The sequence below is a fragment of the Periophthalmus magnuspinnatus genome, chromosome 8 (genome assembly GCF_009829125.3).
Source record: "Periophthalmus magnuspinnatus isolate fPerMag1 chromosome 8, fPerMag1.2.pri, whole genome shotgun sequence".
In the NCBI taxonomy this organism is placed as follows: domain Eukaryota; kingdom Metazoa; phylum Chordata; class Actinopteri; order Gobiiformes; family Gobiidae; genus Periophthalmus; species Periophthalmus magnuspinnatus.
Genome location: NC_047133.1, coordinates 3,612,063 through 3,636,863, shown reverse-complemented (window position 1 = coordinate 3,636,863; position 24,801 = coordinate 3,612,063). Strand labels below are relative to the sequence as shown.

The window sequence follows — 24,801 nt, the reverse complement described above, 5'->3', positions numbered from 1 at the left end:
AATCAAGTATTTCTAACACCGTCACGGATAATTTCGATTTGAAAGATTTGGGAATAAAGTCTAAAAGTGGCAGCGCGAGACATTTGTGTTTGGAGCTAAGAGGATGTTAAAGTTTTCAATGTGTGTTCGCAGTTAATATGTAAATACAGAGCCGTTTAACTCTATAGCGTCGGATGCTTTCGCCGCCGTTAGACTCGCCGTTCCGGACTTTCCATTACCGTAACTCCGCAACCGATTGTGCGATCGTGTAAATTCAAACGGCGTCTCAAAGCAGAGGCGTGCGGCTCTTTAAATATGTCACTGTCATTACGGTAATGCGCTTGCGTCGCCCTCGAAGACGACCAATCAGAGCGCGGTTATTCTGTGCGTCCAAGAAAAAATAAGGTTGGATTTGTAAAATAGAGGTAGTTTTGTTGAAAAAAAAAGGTAAAAGTACACGCTGATACTTCTTTTAATATGATTTTTATGGCTACAAAAAGAGTAAAAGTCTAGGCGACGAGTTATCTAGGAGTTATTGTAAAGTACATGTTATAAATACTTTGAATAACTGACACGTACAAGCAAGTGTTTTGAAGATCTACTCATTTTTTTTATTTTTATTTTTCACACAAGCGCGACTTAAACTTCTGTTCAAAGTTCAGATTTAAACACGTCCAGAAGAATTGACAAAATACACAAATATGAACTGACAAACTAATACAATAATCACATTTTAGAACATGTTTGTACAGAAAAACAGGGATGGATATGTAAAATGGAGGTAGTAGCAGTGCATTCTGATACTTCCTTTAACATGATTTTGATGTTTAAAAAGAATAAAAGTCTATAATGTGCTCAGTCCTTAAAGGGTTAACAGTAGAGCGTACCACCTACCATTTTTGCGTCGCCGTTTTAAACAATTTTAAACATTTTTAGTCTCTAAGGTGATTTATTTTTTACCGTAGTCTCATTTTAAAGGCTCTGTCGTTGCCATTGCCTTTCAACATTTTTAACGAGACTGGACTTGTTATGAAAGTGGGGCAAAAGTGTTTGGGTGGAGCTCTGCGGGGGGGCGTGGTCGGGCCCCCTCCAGCCCCCTTCACGGCACCGCCCCTGAAATCTAACTATGATCGGATAAGGATTACAATTAGATTTCTTTAAAATTCTGTTCTGTTCTGTTCAGTTTTCACATTTTAAACGCATCCAAAAATGGCAAAAGACTGAAATATGAACCGACAAACTAACACAAGAATCATATTTACATTTTTAACTCACTAAAGTACTGGATGAGCAGTTTTTTTATGCAGAATAAGGGAATACACTGTGCAAGAAATGATGGTACTTCAAAAACCGCAGCCTTTGTGATTTGCTAATTGCGTCCGTTCAAATTGTGCTCTAGTTTCCACATCGTTCAATAAAATATAGCACTGGAGGTATCGATTTTCACGTGTATCGATCACTTAATACGCACTCAATAATACTTCATATACTCCATATTCGTACATAGGCCTTGCATTTCACTACTGCATGAATCTGTTGTGGAAAAAGGACAGTTCTAGATGAAAAGTAATCCATTTGTGAGCCCGGTGAGTTTTTGAAATGCAGAAAAAGGTTTATTCTTTGTTACAGCGGATACAGACAGGACAGGGACGCAGACTGGATTTCCTTTCGGCGTCCCAAGTCTCTCTGAGTCTCTCCCCTCGAGCAGCTCAGTATTTACCAAAAATAACAAAGCGACGCACATTTCAAAGCGGAGTGACTTTTGTTTCACACCCAGAGATGATGAACTTTTACACTTACGCAGGTAGAACGTGGGGTTTCCTGTCAAACGGAGACAGAACCTTCGCTCTTGTTCGTGTCGTGTGCATTTAAAGACAAACGATAAGAATATTTCCTTCATAAAACAGATGGATATACTTACATTTCCATCACAGTTTCCATCCATTCCAGAAAATAAACACGCAACTTACTTAACAACAGTCATTTTCCCCGTCTGTAACCCGCACTTCCTCAGTCTTTTATTGCGGACGCCACTTCCTGTTGTCTGCCTTTAAGCCGCGGGGTCAAAACGGGATTTTCCGAAGTCTCCGCTTAATCGGTCATGGGTTTTTTTTGCCTGGACTACAACAAAAAATATGGATCACATCTCCAAAATCTTGATGGCGAGCTGCTCAGATACGCGCTAGGACAAAATAAACTGACTAATCCTACGGCTATTTGGATCATTTTCTTTTTTTTTTTTTTAACTCTGGATCAAAACTTGGACGTTTTTAATGTTAATTGTCTTCTGTTTTTAATGTCTTTTTATTTATTTATTTTATTTTTTTTGCACTGTAGCACTTTGAGATTTGTTGTTCAAATGTAAAGCGCGTTATAAATAAAATGTATTATTATTATTATTATTATTATTACATTGAAATCTTGAACTTTGACGTAAACTCACAAAACGCATTCACTGTATTACTGTTTGTCTTGGTTATTTATTATTTTTATACATTTCAATCCATTTTTGCTTTAAAATTCCAATGTTTTATTCACAGCCAGGGCTCCAATAAGAACCTTATTTTACTTATTTACTTTCCGTGGTCGCAGTCAAACCCCGAGTTTTCAAGCGTGACATGTCGCCATTTAAAATCATAAGAAAATAAACGCTGTAGTGTCAGGATTTAAGCTTATATAACTGCGTATTTTTGCATATTGCGGCGGATCAGTTATTCTTTACTTTACACAGAACAACGGGCTGATATATTATGACTTTTCACTTGAATCTTTGTCAAAACACCGTACGGAATTTGCCGGTTTTCATCTTACTTTTCACTAGACTTTTGAAACCCACTTGCAATAAAATCAAGTCGATGCGTGTTTAAAGACGCACTATGACACTTTTCTGGTGCAGTATCCGCCGCCTACTTGTCTCCACAAAGATCCCAGAATATAGCATTAAACTTTCACGTCTTTATTGTTGCTTTTTTGTTTTGTTTTTGTTGTTTTCCGAAAGATTTTATGGCTCAAACGACATTGAAAAACATGGATTCTACCGTGTGGGATCGCCTTGTTTTTACAGATTAGATGATACTAATAGATACGTTTAATGCCACACTACGGAACATTCCAGGTAAAGCGTAACCTTTCGATAAGAAGGTTGCGTTCCCTTGAGCAGAAAAGTTACTTAATGCACGTTTAACATAAAAAAACGCTAAAAAATACGCAAATCCTGACAGTTTACAACCAAATAATGAAAAAACGACAGAATAAAATAAAAACTTTGATTTGATTTCTCGTTTATTTACCACATTTGAATAAACCACAGGTCGTCACTCACCTCCTCTAGAGTAACATAACACAAACGCCATCTTAGGGAACGTTAACAATCCCCCAAAGTGCCGTAACACGCCGCTCAATCCTCCCGCTCATCCATAATGCAACGCGGCACGTTCGCTCGCCCACTTCTTCCTCTCATTGTTTTCACGTCACATTCTCCTCATCCTCCCAACTCCATCGTCCAATTCTCCCGCGAGTTGTGACAAACGCTTTACATAGCCTGGGCAAACACATAAATTGCTTGTTTAGCACACATCCTGCGCTCCTGAACGCACCGTCGTCGTCGTCGCTAGCATCATCCGTATCGGCTAAAGAAGCGTCTCCGTACATCGTATTACCGCCGCATTGGTCTTGTCAGTTTGCGTTTGCCCTGTAGCTAAAGGGTCTGCGAGTTCGAGGAGCGGGATCCATTTTTATCAAGCTATTACCGAGCGCATCCCGGGCCTCGTTTTTGAGTCGCTGACATGAGATCATATAAGGAGAACAGGAGGCTAGCATGCGCAATCCAAAACAATAAGCTATTTGCGGTTGAAGTTTCCATCGTGTGGTACAGGAGGAAGAGATGTTCTGCGTGATAATGAGAGCCGCAGACGGGATTTTTCTACACTATATGTACAAATCTTACGTTATATAATTATGGTGCAAAAGGGTTCATAGCGTAGCATATAGTTTTAGCGATTAACTTTCTCTTAAAGTCCATTCACTTCATTTTTTCGATGTATTTGAGCAAAACGTGCCTTGCCCCAGTACAAATATATTGAACCAGCAGCTCTTGAGGTCAAAATAAGTCCGCTGTGTGCTGTTTTTGTCAAATTATAAAGTGTTATATTGTGGGATAATCAGGTTAGCGTGCTAGTTGTCGTTAGCACTGTCGCTGAAAAGTCATGAAAAGTGATTAAAAGCTCATTGCAGTGAACAATTAGGATGCTAAAAATGCATTAGGTAAACGAGGAGTGAGTTTTAAATGAATTAATTCTGTTTTTTCACATTTTTAAAGCTGTAAAACTCAAGTGCGGCGTCTTCACGGTCGTACTTTTCCTTCTTATCTTACATAATCAGTTACAGGTGATGTTACTGTTAAAAAACTACCTTGAAAACATGAATCCTGGCTGTGAAAATGGTCGTCTTTCCGCAGATCTAACGTGTAACTTGGCATTTTGGCGTCAGCTCGTTGCTTCAGTGAAGATAAATAGGTTAATGCCAGACTGTGGGACATTCCAGGTAAAGTAATAACATCTCCACGGAAACAAACCCGTTACACCGTGCACCTTTAACTCTATTTTTAACCATGTCTGATTTATTTTGTAGCACAGACCCTCACCAAGGCACTGGTCGTGTCTGTCATTGCGAGAAAGAATCTATAAAAAAAAACACTTTTAATCTATTTTAATATATATTTTTTTACATATATATTATTATTATTATTATTACAACTTATATATTGCACTTTATCGCTGGAAAGTTCCTAGTTTGTGAGTTGCGTTCACTGACAAAGGCAATAAAAGTCTCATTTAAATATTACATAATGTCACTTTTTTGTTTAGTTGTTTAAATAACACAAAGGTTGATGGTTAAATCCTGGCTCGGACTATCACAGCGCCGTCGTGTCACTGGGCAAGACACTTCCCCCATTTGTCCTGTGGATGGAGTGAATAGATCATCTCTAAAAGCAATATTAAGGTTATTATCGCCCCCTTCTGGCTGGTGTTTTAATAACTTTAAAGGTCGGATATTACACAAAATTGACTCTTGTGAAGTTTAAGTCATGTTATAAAGTTGTTGCCTTTTCAAAAACAGACCTGGAGTTGTGTTGTGTTTCATTCACACATGTTTGAGTCACACTTTATTACATCTCCAAAGCTGAAAAACGCTCTGTTCCACCTTGTGATGTCATGAAGTGGTCGTTTTCAAGTTAGCTTACTCCTTTTTACCTTTTGTTTAGTAGAGTTTGGCAATTCCAGAAGCTGAAATGATCCAAACGATTCTAGAAATGAAGGTGCGTGGAGTTTAAAAACACAGCGGAGCACTTCCTGTATCACCACACGATGACATCACAAGGTGGAACAGAGCGTTTTCAGTTTGAGAGAAGAAGAACTCAGCCTAAATGTGCATGATTGCAGTGTTAAACATGTGTGAATGAAACAAAACACAACTCCAGCTCTATAAAAGTGTTATGGGCCCTTTAAATCTTACACTTTTTTTTTTTTTTCTCTGGATATTCACAAAAAAATAATTCATTTCTTGGCCAAACAGCCTCCACAAGATTTACCTTTTTAATAATAAAGAATTAGTGTATACAAGCCAATCTCGGCCCAATACAAATCCTACTTTCGGGAGATAATTACGGCGTAACTGCTGACAATGTGAACAGGGAAATCGCAGATATAACAGCGGTAATTGCCTTTCACATCCCCAGGAATGGTATACACTTCTGACAGATAAGAGGGATGGAGCTCTAGTGTTGCATAAAATTAAATTGCATTTTGGAGAATACCCACTGTAGCAACCCAATTCAAGAGCCGCCGACTGTAACTTCTATTTTATTAAACAAATAACGCGCTTTCAAAACACATTTCACTTGCATTTTTGTATATTTGATGTGTTTTTGTGTTAGTTTCATTGGGTTTTTAAGATAAGGATGCTAACGATGCTAACAGTAACAAGTTTAAAATCAACCTCGATGGGCTGTAGTATAATTGATGAAGACTGAACATTTCCAAAAAAATAAATAAAAAATCAAACTTTTTAGCCAAAAATACTAAAATAAAGCATGTTTTGTTCTTTCATTTTAGTTGTTTCTTGCACTAAAAACATAGAAAAAGTTGCATCTTTAATGTGACAGGGCTCGCATCTCCACAAACCTTCCTCTTATTAGGCCCTCCTCCTGCTGGTTTCCATGGAAATGCTCTTGCTTTGGCGATATCCTTCTCCAGTATGGCATAAAAGTGATCTACCTCCATGAAGAATGTCCCGAAGTATGGCTTTAACTTTATATTTTTGTAGAATCATGCGGGTGAAGTTGCATAATGTGACTTTAAGTTATTGTTTATCTTCAAATTCAATAAATTAATAAATTAATAATAATAATAATAATAATAATAATAATAATAATAATAATAATAATAATGAATAAATAAATAAATAAATAAATACATGAACAAATCAATAAATACATGAATGAATGAATAAATGAATGAATGATTGAATAAAGAAATGAATAAATAAATAAATGGATGATTGAATAAATAAATGAATGAATAAATAAATAAATGAATGATTGAATAAATAAATGAATAAATAAATAAATGGATGATTGAATAAATACATTAATAATAATAATAAAAATAATAAGAACTAAAGTGATTTCAACCTTTCCGTTCTTTTTTCCCTCAGTTTTTCCCTCATTTATTCTTTCATCTCAGTGAAATGTGCTTTGCCTGAAGAGCAGAGATAGAGAGTGAACTGTTCACCTCACACAGTCATCACTCATCACGCACTTCGCTCACTCCACCCGGGGCCAGGATGTGTTTCCAAACGACTCCCCGCCCTCGGCTGCTCTTAACGGACCTAAATCACCCGGTTTCCCCTGTAAATGTCTCCCTCTAATCACCATTAGTTTGACCGGCCCTTGTCTTAAAGCGGATAAATGTGTTCATCTTTAAACGAGTGTTCATCTTTAAACGAGACCCTACGTCCCACGATCAGGTCGGACCATCATTTCTCTGTGGAATAAGAAACTCCTCTAGATCAAAAACACGTTATAAAATACGTCTGTGTCTGTTCTGTCGAGTGCGTTTGACAAGTGTGAAAAGAATCAACCGTGCTGCACCATTAGCCAACGAGAACATGCGGCGGAAGTTTTCTAAAGAGGTTCAGAGGTCAGGAGGTCAGGGGTTAAGGTGCTCTCTGCGTTTGACCCGTCTTTAAACGCCGGGGCGATGCCGTCTCCAGATCTTGAGCTGGTTTAGATCCGATCACGCACCTTTTTTTTTTCTTCGTTTAGACGTGATTTAAACTAAAGAAAGTTCTGCGTATGAACTAATAACATCTTCACAGAAACAAACCAGAAAACCCACCACTAGAAAAGTTACACAGTGCTCCTTTAACTCTATTTCCAAACATGTCTGACTGACCTTCACCAAACTGTTTCTAGATTTCAAATGCAAATATTTAGACGTTTAAAATCCTGCTTATTTAACTATTATGGACTGATCTACTTTTTTAGTTTAGTTGTTTAAGTAACACAAAGGTTGATGGTTAAATTCTGGCTCTGAGTGAATCTGGAGCGAATCGAATCTCTAAAAGCAATATTGATCTTATTATCGCCCCCTTCTGGCTCATGTTTACATAACCGTAAAGGTCCTATATTACGCTTTTATTAGCTTTAAGTCATGTTTTAATGCTGTTAGCTCGTCAAAAACAGACCTGGAGTTGTGTTTTGTTTCATTCACGTGTGTTTACAATGACGTTTTGCAGTTTTTTTTACTGGTTCTAGTCGTACTTTTTTAAATCTACCTGTTCGTTTAAGGTGATGTTGACTCTCTCTGTTCAAAAAACATCGGTAAACAAGGGGGAGCTTATGATTTTATACCTTGTACATCATTACAGCTGTGCTCAAATCAAAAAGATCAAACAATTTTACTAGTTTTAACTTGACAAAAATAGGATTTGTTGGTGCGAGATCGTCCGCTTGGTGAATTTTTCTAGCGACCGTCTTTTGGAGTAGAAAAATGTATTAAGTAGAAGTAAGATTTCTAAAAAAAAGCTTGGTTTTTCCTTTTGTTCAGTGGAAATTAGCAATTCCAGGTCTGAAATCATCTGAGCGAGGTTCGGAGGTCAGGTCCTTCATCCTTCAACGCTGGGGTAACGCTGTAGATCTCGCTTAGATCCATTTACGCCCGTTTTTCTTCGTTATAAACCTGATTTAAACTATAAAAAGTAGCTGCGTTTTGCCGATAGTGACGGACAAACAACAGGAGATAACGTCAGAAATTCAATCTCCGCGGTTACATTACGTTTTAGTCTTACCAGAGATGCGCATAACGATCTAAAACTCGTATAACTTATCGCTCGGAGACGCCATTTTTACTAAACTCATTTCTCGATGGAGATAAGCCGCCGTTTTAACGCTCCACCAGAAAAAAAGAAATCCCACAAAAAATCTCTCGTAATTATCATCTCAAATGTTTTATCGCTAAAAAAACACCTTGAAAAACATTGATTGCTGCTGTGAGCGGGCTTGCCTCTCCGCAGATCTGACCTGTGACGTGGCTTGTAGCGCCTCGACAGGTATTTTGATGTAGATTTATAGGTTTAACGCAAGTGCAACTTTCAAAGCAAAGCAATAACATCTCCCAGAAGACAAGCAGGTGTTGAAAAAGTTCCGCAGTGCAGCTTTAATCTCCTACATTTAGCAAAATATATTTAAAAAATCACTTCTGTACTGGAGGAAATGGACGGATCACGTATAGAAATGCTCAAAAGGACAAACTGAGTATCTGTACGGGTCAGGGTTGTTCGGGGTAATCCGTCGATGTACGTAGTCCCGTCTCCGCCTGTATCCTAGCAACGCTCAGTCTCGTCCACCTGCATCGGCTTTGGCGCAAATGAACATCAGCCACAGTGAAAGTGTTTGACAGTTTTCTGTAATTGTTCCACCTACGTTTGGATCAAAAATCAGAGACTAACGACTGAAATTAGATTCTCATTTGAACGAGTATCGATACTAAAACAGTCACATTCACAAGACAGAAGTGAAACGATGTGGGGAAGATTATCCAGTTATTCAAAGAGAAAGGATAAAGGAAGAAGGGAAAGGGGGGAAAAGAAGAGAGAGAGAAGAAAAAGGAAAAGGAACAGGAAAAAATAAAACAGAATGGAAACTCAACCCTGAAACTGAATGTCAAAACTAGTTTAACTTCATCACTAAACTCACTCATTCATTCATTTTACCTGATCAGTTATGAAACATTAAACCCCAGACTCGACCCGCCCCCTCAACAACCCGCCCCCTCAACAACCCACCCCCCTCAACAACCCACCCCCCTCAACCCGCCCCAAACTCTGATCATTGTTTTATTTCTGTTTCTTGTCTTTTTCTTTGTCCCAGGTTTATCATTTTCTGTTTCTTTGTCTCCTTTGCATTTGTTTCTGTCTCTTGTCAAGTCCTGTTATGTTTTGTACTGTACTGTTTTTTGGGGTTTTTTCATGAATAAAATAAAAAAAGAAAAAGTATAAGACAGATAGACTAGTACATGCACATGGATCACTTCTGCACCTACTGGACGACGGAGGGATTACACAGATATAAAACTGCACGGTAATAACGCTGAAAATTACATTGTATTGTCTAAAAAAAAGAATATTTTTAATGATCTTTGTTTTATCGGAATCAGTATCGAGTATCGAGTCTATTCCTTAGTATCAAAATCGAGTGGGGCTGGTTCACACAGGAGGAGCTCGGAGTAGAGTTGCTGCTCCTCCACGTCGAGAGGAGCAGCTGAGGAGGCTCGAGCGTCTGTTCTGGATGGTGGTGTTCGACGTTTCCGGGCATGTCCCATCGGGAAGAGGCTCCCGGGGAAAACCTAGGACACACTGGAGCAACTGCGTCTCTCGTCTGGCCTGGGAACACCTTGAGGTCCCACTGGAGGAGCTGGAGGACATGTCTGGGGTGAGGGAAGTCTGGGAGTCCCTGCTTAGAGACTGCTGCCCCCGTGACCGGATAAGAGGAAGAAAATGGATGGATAAATCTAGTTCTTACGTTGATATTTAACTTACCAACACCTTGTTTTATGTTATATTTATCAAACTAGCTTTTTGATTTCACCCAGTCATGATCAAACTGTGGCTCTGGGGCAAAACGCGGCCCTCAGACCAATTTTTCTTGGCCGTCAATTTCTGAAAATCTACTTTAACAAGCTCATATCAGATATTTAACGTGTCTTATTGAGGATGTGAGCGTGAATAAAGGTCTAGTGGTTCAGTTTAACTTGTAATAAAAACGCAGATTTAAAGTATTCACTGTATTGGCGTCCAGTCTATGGCCCTCAATCGGCCCTCGGCTTCATTTATGTTTTTATATGTGGCTGTTAATGAGAAAAGTTTGGACACGCCTGACCTCGTGCATCAAACTCTCGCCACATTTAAAACTTCTAAAACCAGGTTTGTGTCTGTTACATAAGTATTGCATCACTTCTCCGTGTTTAGTTGCGCGAGGTTAACGCTACACGCTGTTACGCTTTTTAGCTTAATGGCTGCGTTGGTAAAATATTGCATTGCTCTGTGAAACTTTGGCTTAATTAATTGTGCGTAATGTGTCATAACAATTACAATTAGGATTTATAAAGGGAGTGTGTGTGTTTATCTGGAAAACATATGTACAAGTCGCTCAAATCGCACGAGGGATCATTTGTATTGAAAGATGGTTGTGTATTTTTGCATTTAGTCGTGATAATTACTACAGTAAATCAATTTATCGTTCAATACATGACAGATGGAGCATTTTTGGAGGTCAATATTTACTGTGAATACTTTTTTTCTTTGTACTAGTGGGAATTTTTGGTCATTTTTTGTGCAGTATGACGACATTTTAGCTGTAGAAGATTAAATTATGAGCTAAAACTACACATCACTTAATAACGGCACTACTTTCTGAACATATTGAAAGAAATTTTTTTTTTTTTTTTGTGCTGACAGGAAGAAGACATTGAATTTTATGTCAGGTTTTGCTTCAGGGAGATAAATCACAGAGATATTAAACATAAACTTCAAATCTAATGACTTAAGCGTTGCATTTTGCCATTTATTTATTGTAATTCTTGTTTTTTTAACGGTATTGTACATTTACAATAATTTTTGGGGAATAATTCTGCTTTATGAATTGGCTGCAGTGTTATCTTAGGTTTTTGTCTGTAAAACCCCTCACCACACACTTTATACACTTTTCTCACACAGGCGTTAACATTTTCTCACATTTCTCTCTCGTTTAAACTCTCTCAAAGTTCAAACCTTCGTAGGCGTCTTTGTCGGTGCAGAACGTTTCATCGACATTGTGGGTTTTGTCTGGGAGAAAACAAATTGCAAACGTACAGCACTTCAGAGTCACACTGCGATCCAACGTTTATGTAAATTGTGTCTGAACACATTCTGTACTGGACAGGAGACACGGCACGGAGGAGACTGATGGACAATGGTCTACAGTCCAACAGCCAATCAGGACGCACAACACAATGGTCTACAGTCCAACAGCCAATCAGGACGCACGACACAATGGTCTACAGTCCAACAGCCAATCAGGACGCAGAACACAATGGTCTACAGTCCAACAGCCAATCAGGACGCACAACACAATGGTCTACAGTCCAACAGCCAATCAGGACGCAGGACACAATGGTCTACAGTCCAACAGCCAATCAGGAAGCACAACACAATGGTCTACAGTCCCTTAGCCAATCAGGACGCACGACACAATGCACGTACAGATGCTTTATAAAACTATGGAAAATTGCACCCAAAAAATCCGCGAAACAGCGAGACCACGAAAAATGAACCACAAAATAGTGAGGTACAACTGTAAAGCAAACAACTAGCATGCTAAAACACACTTCCTGATTATTAGACACTAAAACTGTGTCTAATTCAGATACACACAGCATGCAGTAGACACCAATTTTACACAAATACATGGAAAAAAACTGTGTATTTAACATATTTTACGTCATACCTGAACTTAAAAAACACATTGTTGATGTAATAATGCAGGATTTTTGTCACCTGAAGAGCGACATGTCCCCGTGAATGTGCACATACAGATTTTTATCCGCTCGATATGATAAATCCGCTCCCATCAGAGCCTCGGTGAAGTGTCTTGCCTCAGGACACAAAGGCAGCGCTCGTTCTCTCTTTGTTCTGTTTGATATTCTCGCCTGGTTGCCGTTCCAATTCCCCTCGTTCTTTTTCTTCTCAGCCCATTTGGGTCTATAAGCAATTTAGTGTCTTGTCCTTTTAATGAGAGGACTTTCTGGAAATCCAAACTTAAATCCACAGGGAGAAGACTAATTCTTTTTATAGAAGTTTGAAAAAAAAGGAGCTGCACCGATAACTTTTCCTGGAACAATTGCTATAAAAGTAACACTGTCCTTCTGTGACCCTGGATACCTGCAGATACGTCTCGGTCACATCGCTCCATCAAAAGACGATTTCTTCAGTTTAAAGTTTTGTTTTTATGCTGAGCTAACGTGCGATTTCTTAGACACGTGAACTTTAAATTGTGCGTGTTAAAGGGCCCGTATTACACTATTTTCTGTGGCCATTTTCTCTGATAAAATGTTGTTTTTCCTCATTAAAACAGACCTGGAGTTGTGTTTTTTTTGTTTCATTCGCACATATTTAACACACAAAACCTTCACCTTTAGACCGACTTCTTCTCTCAAACAGAAAACGCTCTGTTCCACCTTGTGATGTCATCATGTGGTAATACAGGAAGTGCTCCACTGTGTCAACCATCTTTGCACATCGTTTTTACTACTGACAGTTGCACAAAAAACTAACATTGCACATTATCTGCGAATATGTACGTAGCATATAACTTATATTTTTCGTATTCTGTAAAGATTATGTTTCTGTTTGATTAGGAGTAAAGACCGTTGGACGTTGCATAGGGTCAGATCACTCAAATCTTACTTCTTGACATCCCCGTTAAGTTTACACGTAATTCTCGAAACGAAACAAACTCTTGTGTCCAGTCCGAACGTCAGATGAGGTTAGCCAGACTGGACGTCGTCTCCCTGCGTCCCGGCTGGTGTATGTGTCCAGAAACGGTAAAAAAATATGAAAAAACCCTGTTCACAAACCGCCTGGATCACCGCCACCGAGTACACGCCCACCCCCAACAGCGCCGCGCCCGAGATGTACATGCCGTTCAGCGCCTGTCCCGGTTTGGGCATGTCGTTAGCCGAAGCAAAACGCCGCCGCATAGAAGCAATGACACACCGGTGATGAAAACCGCCAAGAGGTCAGACAAGCCTCCGCCGGACGGTCGAGCTCAGCAGCTGTTTGAGGAGGTCCCCCCAACGCCAGCGGGCAGAGCGCCGTCCCCGCCCCTAACCGCCATTCGCTGGAAACGCTGGTGGTCGTGGGACAGGATTATGTTTCTATTTGATTCTATTCTTACATGTTTCTCTTTATCTTACTATTTATCTATTTTAAACCATTTTTTTTTATAAACTCTTGGCGTCCAGCGTTTCTTTACCGTGCAGGACGATAAAGCTTTGAATCTTGAATCTTGAATCTTGGATACACCTTCACTAAAAGGTAAAACGTAGCTGTAACTTGATAAACTACCACTTGATGACATCACAAGGTGGAAACAGAGCGTTTTGAGCTATGAGTTATAGACTAATAATGAAGTGTAAATGAAACAAAACACAACTCCAGGTCTGTTTTTGATGCGCTAACAGCATTATAACACGTCTTAAACCTCACAAGAGCCAATTCTGTGCAATATAGGACCTTTAAAGTTGCACTACGTAACATTTCTGGAGATGCAGATATCATTTCTTTGCCTGGGAATGTTGCGTTACGGCATTAATCTTTTCTATCTACACAGAAGCAACCAGGCTAAGTTCCAGTTGTTAGATCTGTGCAGAGGTGAAGATTGTATCGAATAAGTGAAAAATACTGTAGAAATGTTTAATGCCACGCTGAGGAACATTTCAGTCAAAACATTGGCATCTTACCCATGTCCCACCTTTAAATTAATCCAGCAGATGAAGTATCTTTCTCAAAATGGTCGCCCGTCTCTAGTGTATATCATCTTGGAGTAATCTAATCAGCTCGTCCGTAAAACATCCCAAACTTAATTAACGTTTTAGAGCCTTGAGTTTAAAGGATCATGTGCACGATACTCAACATGGATGACTGATGTTGTTGTGTCCTTGGGCAAGACACTTAACCCACCTTGCCCCCAGTTTAGTGCAATTTCACAGGCTTTTTTACAGCGTATGATCGTGCATTGTGTTCTGCGTCCTGATTGGCTGTTGGACTGTAGACCATTGTCCATCAGTCTCCTCCGTGCCGTGTCTCCTGTCCAGTACAGAATGTGTTCAGACAAATTTACATAAACGTTGGATCTCAGTGTGACTCTTAAGTGCTGTACGTTTGCAATTTGTTTTCTCCCCGACAAAACCCACAATGTCGATGAAACGTTCTGCACCGACAAAGACGCCTACGAAGGTTTGAACTTTGAGAGAGTTTAAACGAGAGAGAAATGTGAGAAAATGTTAACGCCTGTGTGAGAAAAGTGTATAAAGTGTGTGGTGAGGGGTTTTACAGACAAAAACATAGAGAATAAATGTAAAAAATAAAGCTGATACTTCACGGATTTCGCCTGTTGCGGGTTATTTTTAGAACGTGACCCCCGCGATAAACGAGGGACCACTGTTTATAAAAAGTGACCATTTCTCAACAGGCGATTGTCTCTGCGTTTCAATATGGTTCTCAAACAAAAATCCACATCATTCAGTTTATTTTTCTTGAACTAGACAAAAAAAACAACAAAAAATAAATTATTAAATGTGCTTTATGTAATTTTTTGGTGCAAGGAACATCACCTACTTGTCTCCATGAAGATGTTATTACTTTGTCTAACAGTATAGCATCAAACGTATCTCTGTAAAGATAGAAATGTGACGTATTCTCCACCAGAAAAGTTACATAGTGCACCTTTATCTACTGTAATTGATCTACATGTGACGCCAAACAGCAAAGCAATACATTACACAGCACAGTGAACTGTCTCGCTCGCAAACGCCGGCAGTTCTTCAGCCCGAGCTCAGAATGGACCATTGTCTCAAAGCGCAGAAGCCTCCCTCACCGATATTGATTCCCTTCGCCTCGTTCTTCACCGCAGTCACACGTAATTGGGTTGTTCGCGGCTTCAAATGGCTTAATACGTCTCACCTCTCCTCCCTCGCTCCAATCAAATTATTCTAATCACCAAATACCCATTATGTGTTTCCAATTTGATCTCCTCATGGTCACGAACGCGCAACGATTGTATTTCCCGCATTGGTTGTTGGCGCACATGACATGACAACTTTACAATCTCTATAGTTTACACGAGTTGACACGATACTAGCATTTTAAACTCGATTTCGATGCGAAGAAATAGACTTTATACTCGATACTAATCATGATACCACAATAATGAAAAACACTCTTTCTTTAGACAGTTGAATGTCATTTTCAACAGTAAATAATAGGACTTTTTGAGACTTTTTTGGCCTTAGATCTGTGTAATCCATCGTGTTCCATCGTGGTCCATGGGCGTATACTAGTGTCTTTGCTCAAGATCAATCTAAACTTTGTTAGTATCGATACCTGCTCAAATGTGTATCTAGTTTTGAAACTAGTTTTAGTGAAGATGGTGATGATTTTGGAAACTTTTGACAAACTTAATCAGAATTCTATGGTGGAGTTTGACCTGGTTCGTTGTTCATTTCTCTGCAATTACTGGGCCTAACCACATGAAACTGTCCTAACGTCTGAGGGATCAAAGATACAGACTCGGGGTAAACGTTTGAGTTTATTACAAACAAGGAAATGTGAATGTTGGTTGATGGAGCAGGTAGTAGAGAGCGTAGTCAAAGGCTGACGTCTTCGAACCGGTCGTAGGAAGCTGGGTCGAAGGCTGATGTCCTTGAACCAGTTGTAAGAAACTGGTTCGAAGGCTGATGTCCTTGAACCGGTCGTAAGAAGCTGGGTCAAAGGCTGACGTCCTCAAACCGGTCGTAGGAAGCTGGGTCGAAGGCTGACATCCTTGAACCGGTCGTAAGAAGGTGGTTCGAAGGCTGACGTCCTTGAACCAGTTGTAAGAAACTGGTTCGAAGGCTGACGTCCTCAAACCGGTCGTAAGAAGCTGGTTCGAAGGCTGATGTCCTTGAACCGGTCGTAAGAAGCTGGTTCGAAGGCTGATGTACTCGAACTGTTCAGAGGAAGCTGGGCCGGAGTCTAACGTCCTCAAACCAGTTGGAGGAAGCTGGGGCTGAGGCTTTTGTACCAGTTGTGGAGGGTCCAAGAAACGGGATCTGGCAAAAACAAGAAAAAACAGCTGAGTACTACGACCATAATCGCAAAAAAGTAGACTGAGCCAAGCAGATGTTTACCACGGAGGATACACAGACGATCTGGCGGCGTTTGTGGGATCCTCAGTCCCTTTTCACTCCCGAGGTGGAGGCTTGATTACTCATGTGTTGCAGGTGTGTAGTGGGTGGTGCTAGAGTCTCCGCCCAGCTCCAGGCAAGGGACACAGAAGGGACGGGGAAAAGACAGCACAGAAAACACAAAAACCCCAAATTCTGACAGAACAAAACTGTCACAGTGCCTTCTCTGTGACCATAGATAAACAAAAATGTTTACTTTTTTCACAATAGCTTCTGAAAATGATGCCTTTATTCAGCCCCAAAGACGTGATTGTTTTCACTTGAAAGCACTTTAAGCCAAAAAATGTGTGAGGAGCCAATCTCTAACAAATCTAATAATAAAGTTCAACATTTGTGGATCGAAAGTTTGGATATTTCTTGCAAAAAAAACCCCAAACATTGAATCTCCCATAGACTTGCCCTCCATCTGTAGTTATGACACAAAATTCTAAAACGCGAACGCAAACTATTGATTCTTTGCAGTCCTGCCGCTCGGGGGTACTGCATGTATGTCTGTGGCTGAATATTTAGCATTTACAATACAAATACAATGCAATACAATACAAAAACGAGCCTGTGATCAGTATGAAGTGAGTGTGACTAAATGAAAAACAGTTAGCTAATGCTTGCTAGCTTGCGACTGTAATGTTATTTCAGAGGGACATGTTTACCTGTTGTAGTTGCAGTTAAATCAGTTATTTATGGTCAGATTATGCTAAAACAGAGCTCAAACGACGTCTAACTTCACGTAACAGAGCTTCAGATAGAGCAGTGCCCCCAGTTAGCTTCACATCCCCAGGGAAATGTTGATGACATCGGCTGCACAGTCTCAATTGGTGGGTTTTTCTTCAGATTCTTAAGTCCCTGATGGGCCTAACTTCTACGAGTGACATGACCCATGAACTTCGCAATGTCTTCTGAAACCTAGCAATTACCCGCTTTTCATTTCGTTGCATGTAACCCGCTTTTTCCCCTCTTTTGACCCATCACGGGACAAGTTTACGGGCCTATGTTCCATTTTGAAGGTGCCAGGTCAGGCCAGCGGAGATAGAGAAGAGGAGCTGTCCGCAGTAGTGTTGTACATGACCACTGATAAAACCGAGAGAGCCACAGAAGCAGAGGACAGGCTTGATTTATGTGCTAGCTGCGCCGACCCAAGAATATCTCCCCAGCGCCCTCCATCTTAGCTAATGTGACCTGCCATATGGGTCACTCATTATAGACTGGGCCTCTGTGGGTGAGCTCGGAGCGGCGGAAAGCACTTCAAGACTCGGGTCTGGGTGGATGATGGAAATAAATTGTTGTAGAATATAGTCGCGCTAATGTTTGCGGTCTTGTTTGGATTGGGTTTGAATTTGAGTTAGGCCTTTTCAGGGGTTTCAGAACTATAAAAAAAAGTGATTTGGCACAGCATTTAAAGGAAATGTACGTAGTCAGCATTCAGTGTACAATCGTGCCTCGTGTAGAAGCTCAGAACCTGCAGAATTCACTCACGGAGCTACAGCGGCTGCACTAGCACTGATTCATGATTGGCTGCAGGGGCTGGGGTTTAGATAATGTGGATTCAGAGTCGTTTTAGGTTTCAGCGTTGAAAGAATGGATTTTCTGGGTTCTGACTTGTATTTGACAACCAGACTGCCCCTCTGTGGAGAAGAGGGGCCGATGTGGTCAAAGTAGGAGGCAGACTGTGTCTTTTAAATGTCTTTTAAAGTATTTTTTACCAGACGGAAATGTATTTAAAAAATGACTTCGGTCAGATGCCAAAATTATTTAAGAAAACAACATAAACTGTTCATACGAAGAAAAAAAAAAAAAAAGAGTAACTTATTAACTAAATAAGCCAAACAACCACGTGAACACAACTACACTGAAGTCCAGGGCCGGTCTGTCGACAACTGGAACACATTAAAATCCATCAGAAACTTGTCTAAAAATTAAAAAACCTTGACCTCCCTTATATGTTTGTGTTCTGTTCTTGTGACTGTGGTGGTTTTTGTGACATTCTGGATGTTTTCAGTCTGATGTTGGTCAAATAAACACAATACAACTGGTCAAAGTGATGAGAGCAGAGTCAGAATGTGTCAAATGTGAATCAACAACAGCTGAACCAGGAGGGGGCCCCAGAGACACATTCAGCTTAGGGCCCCCTTAAAGCTAGAACCGGCCCTGCTGAAGTCCCCCCCGGAAGACTGGCCTTCTGGCTTAAATACTCTCCTAAACAGGAAGCACCTCCCCCAGGTCTATACCATCTACTTCACAGATGCTGTAGGTGTAACTTTTAGCAGGATCTCCCCATCAGCTGCATCCTCTGAGTCCCTTTAACTCAAATGTGTGTAAAAAATAAACTATAAACACTTGAAACAAAATGCATAAAGAGACTGAAAAAAATAAAATAAAAAAGACTTAATCCAGTTCTCCCCTCCACATGGTCCAGCCCATGACCACACCCAAGGCTTTCAAAATGGCCGACATAGGCCACGCCCCCTCTTTGTCTGGACCATGTGGTGAGTCAGGTAAGACAAGCTGCTTTTGTGTTTTAACAGAACTGAATAAATTTAACCAAATAAAATATCTTTAAAGTAACAGGTGTAACTGTGGTGTTTAAATTAAAGGTCGACTAAGTAAAAAACTAAACTAAACAAACCCGGGACGCTTATGTTTAGTGTTTAGTGTTTAGTGTTTAGTGTTTAGTGTTTAGTGTTTAGCTGAAGATTGAAAAATGATTGAAAATGAATAAATGTGTGAATATAAACAAAATGAAGGTGATGTTAACAAAACAAAGGCCCTCGATCTCAGAAACTCAGAACATTTCAGAAAATCTTTGACATATTAAACTTGTGTATTTGGTGAAAGTTAAAAATCTTCATAGTTCTGTTATTTTCCCCTTTGCTCCTGCAGTTATAAATGCACTGTTTGCTCTGTTATGTTCATGTTTCTAATGTTTACACAGAGCTAATGTTGACAAAAGCAAAAAAATCCAATCTCACATGCTGCTCTTTATACTGCAAATGCAATAATCTGGGTTGCTAACTCAATTTAAAGGGGTATTATGTCACTTTCCTGGTGCAGAGTCCACCACCTGCTCGTCTCAGTGGAGTTATTACTTTGCTTGGTATGTCTGACATTATATAATTCACTTTTTTTCCTTGCATTTTGTTGATTACAGATGTTTTTACTGCCAAAATACATTGAAAAACATAGATTCTTGCAGTGAGCCAGGCCGCCTCTACACAGATCTGACCTGTAGATTCGTCTAGTAACATTACCCGCCTTTCTCCATAAACATAGATAAGTTCAAGCAGGTGCGGGAACCTACAGTGCGCCTTTAAATAGATTCCCATTCTCATTCCCTTTTTTTTTCCCTTTATTTTTTTTTTTTCAACATGGACCGATGCCTTTCCCTGATTGGCTCATCCACCTGTCAATCACGCCCATTTGAGGAAGTGTGTTTTCTGGATCCCAGGCAAACTAGTCACTGTTTAGTCACAGAAAAAAATGTCACTCCAAAAACGTCTGAAGATGAGTGGGACGCCGCCTGGTAACGGAGTGTGTGAAAGTCAAAACTTAACGAGTCAAGTCAGGATAAAACGGGACAAACTGACGCGTTATAACGGACACGCGCCTTTAGATCATAACACGTTTTATTATTAGGAGAAGTATGAGTATAGATGGACAACATATGATGCATTAAATATTTCTGCAGTATTGATATCGCACTGGGACAGTTGTTTGTTGTTGCGTCTGATATATGTTGATTATCCTCCTGAGACCCGAGCTCTTGCAGGACTTTATTTGCAAAAACTATTAAGAGCTTGAACACAGACATTTTGTGTAAAAAACAAAATGAGAAACAATTGTGCCTCTAGGAACAATGTGTCTCATTTGTGCTGCTGACAGGTGCAGGAAGACGTTTGCCTTTAAATAAAAATAAAATTAAACAAAAAAAAATAAATTAAATAAAAAAAATATACATTAAAATACAATAAAATAAATAAAATAAAAAAAAATAATAATACAAAAAATAAATACATAAAAAATAAAATAAAAAATATATTCAATTTAAAATTAAAAATAAATAAATATTCTAAACTCTTAGAAATATTCAAAATTTACCATGTTCTTGTTGCTGATCTTCGAAAAATTTGCACTGTGGCCTAAACAACCCGAAATGTGTTGTGCACAGATGAGGACACCAGGTCTCAGGAGGTTATAGCTGCATCTTATGTATCACTCCGTCAGATCCATAGTCAAAGAAAAATATAAAATCTGTCAACTGGACAAAAAGTTGTAGGAGTGAAGACGTTTCGCTGCTCGTCCAAGCCTCTTCTTCAGTTCTGGTCAGACTCCTGCTGGACACTGCCTTATATCTGTCTGAAGGGAGTTAACTACACTGAAACTAAAAACTTTTCTTTTGTAAGCAGGGCCGGCTCAGACTATAGTCAGACTGAGCAGCTGCTTAGGGTCCCGAGGCCAGCAGGGGGCCCCCAAGAGCACATACATTTATATCAAAAATAGTAATATATATCAAGTTTTATTGTGTGTTTACAGCAACCTAAATATCCCTCTAAAACAATTACATTTGTTTTATATCTATAGTGTCTATCTCTGTGGCTGGGCCCAAAGTCTGGAACAATCTGCCTCCTGATACACGCACCATTACTGACTTTGGTCTTTTTAAATCCAGGCTTAAAACATATTTATTCAGACTGGCTTTCAACACTTAGTAATGTTGTGACACATTATCATTATTTATATTTATTTGTATTAATATATTTTATTTTATTCTCCTATTTTACTGTTTTAGTACGATTTTAACTTGTTTTTAATTTGTCTTTACTAGAACGCACTTTGGTCACCTTGAGTGTTGTAAAGCGATCTAGAAATAAACGTTGATTGATTGATAGTCGTAAATATCTGCTGCTGCTGTGTTTGTTTTTGAGTCGGGCAGAGGTGAGGGCAGCTCTGTGTTTACACCGGAGCAAGGACCCGACATAATGTAAATGTAAGAAACACTGTCGCAACTGGAACACATTAAAATCCACCAGAAATGAAGAAAAAATGTCTAGAATAAAAAAAAATCTTGACCCCCTCTTATATGTTTGTGTTCTGTTCTTGTGACTGTGGTGGTTTTTGTGACATTCTGGATGTTTTCAGTCTGATGTTGTTCAGATAAACACAAAAACAACTGGTCAAAGTGACGAGAGCAGAGTCAGAATGTGTCAATCAACAACAGCTGAACCAGGAGGGGGCCCCAGAGACACATTCAGCTTAGGGGCCTCCTGAAAACTAGAACCGGCCCTGTTTGTAGTGTGCGCTGTTCTGGATCCTACTTAGCATAATCATTCAAGCCCCTAATGAGTGATTTCACACCCATTAGCATCCTGGCTAGCTCTATTGTTTTGTTTTGTTTTGATTTGAGCCTGAGGATGGATCTGTGCCTGTATTTGCCCTTATATGATTCCGTTTCACACTGTGGCATAGGGGAAACCGTGACGGAAAAAGGCTTAGCCCAAACCATTGCCGTATTTGATTCTTTCCGTATTCCACGAGATATAAGACGTATTGAAGAACCAGAATCTTTTATATTCTCGCAGCGTACAGCCCATCGTAATATCAATCTGTATTATGCAGCTCTTCCATTTGTGTAATGCAATTTTATTCCAATCTATGAGAATCAAATATCACTCTACAAAAGTCTGAATATTTTATGATGTATATTTTCATTCTAATCTACTTCAATTTCCTTTTTCTCATAGTAACCGGTGTTTTTTCTTTCCTTTGTCCGTTTCAGGTACATGATGAACGTGACGTGGGATGGACGGGATTTGTCTTTCACGGAGGATGGATACCAAGAAAACCCCAAGCTGGTGGTCATCGTGCTCAACAAGGAGAGAGAGTGGGAGAAGGTAGGAACTTTTACAGCTGGACGTGATAGAATGTGGTTTAAGACGAGTCAAAGAAAGTTTATTTTACGACGAAGCTTTAGTTCTTCTCACTTCTCACTCGCGCTCGTCCTCAGAGCGGTCACGTGATTTGCTGTGACGTGTCTGGTTCAAATGATTTAAACACATATCAACGCTGTCTTTCTACTGGGGGGAGACAGGACGACGGCGCCACCTGCAGTCCGACAGTATCCCCCAGGTGTGTGAGAGTAAAAAAACCCCCTCGTCCCGGTTTATCGTCCTCTCGGTACAAAGATTTGACTGCTGTTTCACAATTTCAAGCACAGTTTTGGCGCTAATGAAATGTCCAAACAAAAAAGGATTGTCAGTATATAGAAAAAAAGAAGAAGAAAGTTTAGCATTTGCTCTAAAACTGTTTCTTTAGAGTCAGAAAGTGAAACTAAACACTAAATCAACCTTTTTTTTTAACTTAATTGTGCATATGGTGTTTTAATAGCATTGTCGACTGTTTTTGGTGCTTCTTTGGGCGTAATTTAAGTGCAGACTAGGAAAACACGCAGCTTTATAGTAAAAAATGTATAAAAATGGGTGTGTCTTACCTTCAGACGCCGCTGCAGGTTCAAGCGCTTGGTGACATCGCTCAAGACTGCCCTCATTACAGCTTGGTGTTTCTGATCACAAACGTCTGGCAGTAGGAGTGAAGTTTGAAATATGGGATACGTCTTTGTCCAATCACACTGTTCCTTATATGTCCAGACCCCGCCCCTTCGGTATCTGCTGCAGTTTTAAGCGCTTGGTGACGTCGCTCAAGACTGCCCTCATTACAGCTTGGTGTTTCTGGCGGTAGGGGCGGAGCTAGTCCCATCACACTGTTTCTTATACATCCAGACCACGCCCCTGACACCTCACACGCTCTTCTTTAGTCGTCCAGACCCCGCCCAGTTTAGCAGCTCTATTTGAAATGTGTTTGTGGGCGGAGTTTAGGCGTTTAGTCCCACGTTAATCACCTCACGAGAATTAATTAATAAATGAATTAAAGGACCAGTACCCAGTTGTTTTCATATAATAAAGTATAGATATATTTGCCCCAGTACAGATCTGTTACAAAGCAGCTCTGAAGCTCAAAACGAGACTTTTTTGTGTCCGTATTTAATTATAAAATGTGTTTATTGTCCACGAACCAGGAAATAAAGCTGCTGTGTGTGGTTAGCTAGGTGTTGTTAGCATTAGTGTGATGGCAAAACTCCACTGTGGCCTCTGAAGGTTAAGGAAAACACTTATACTCTTGCAGTAAATAATGTTCTGGATTATGTTTGGACTTCTGCAAACCATTTAAAGTGAAATAGTTATGTTTTGCAGGTTTGTAAGACAGAAAAATTAATAAAAAAGAGGGCCAAGCTAAATCGTGTGGTAGAATATTTGCAAAGGCAGATGTTTTGGTCTGGTTTTTGATACTAAATAAAAGCTTTATGGGTTTATATAGCACCTCAAAGCTCTTTACGTTGCATTATTTAGTCGTTCTACACCTGGAGACGATCGGGTCCTTCAGAAACCACAGCCGCCCTGGGACAAACTGACTGAAAAGAGGCTGCTAGTCTGCGTCTTTGGGCCCTTTTTGATCAAAAACTTGAACAGGAACCATTAAACCACTGAGTATCCGGTTATATCGTTATGAATCTATCCCTAAAAGTAAAGATTTTTCTCTCAACGCCATCAATCAATACGCGGAAAACATGGCAACAATTTTGAATCTCAATGAAGTAAAATCAATGTTTAATATTCCATATCGTACCGACTTGAAGTTTACATTGAACGAGAGACTATTTATAACCTGACGGACAACTGCTCACTGATAATTGTGACACGAGGCAGCAACAAACGCCGTTATTGACGATTCTTCCGAGTCTCATCTCACAAACCCTTATTGATCTATGGGCTCATTTAGAGACAAGACTATAGATTTCCAACTGTTTAATGCGAGGGAACGGCTCTAACCAATGGTCATCCAGCCAGCCGCAGTTTTCTCCCCGTAATGGACTTTAAATGAGCGCCATGCATCTTTATACGGAGTGCTCGCTCTCTCTCTTCGCCTTAAATACCTTCAGTTTAATGTAGCAGTAGCTCATAGTCAAAAGTAGAGAGGCTGATTGGAAAACGCAAGAAGAAGAAGGAGGAATGACTGTTTTTTCTGCAAGTTTTTCTTTTAATTTTGGTGAAAAAGTGTTTTAATTCGCGACTGAACCCATGTTGCCGGCGTCTTAACCTGCAGACAGACGACACATATGAGTTTTCCTCACGCCTCATGTTCAATTTCGATTCAATTTATTTTTGCAAAAGCCCAAAATCACAACAGCAGCAGCAGCAGAAGTCGCGTCTTGGGGCTGAACGTGACATTGATT

The 24,801-nt window shown here is 39.8% G+C and overlaps 1 protein-coding gene across 1 annotated transcript in view; it reads left to right on the top strand.

The window, feature by feature from the left end:
* Nucleotides 1-24,801, top strand: part of grin2aa (glutamate receptor, ionotropic, N-methyl D-aspartate 2A, a) — a 282,924-nt gene that overhangs the window by 175,930 nt on the left and 82,193 nt on the right. Inside the window, exons 4-6 of the mRNA XM_055223747.1 lie at nt 3,733-3,747; nt 18,675-18,696; nt 22,285-22,405. Of these exons, the coding sequence (XP_055079722.1) occupies nt 3,733-3,747; nt 18,675-18,696; nt 22,285-22,405 (158 nt within the window). The remainder of the gene's footprint in view (nt 1-3,732; nt 3,748-18,674; nt 18,697-22,284; nt 22,406-24,801) is intronic.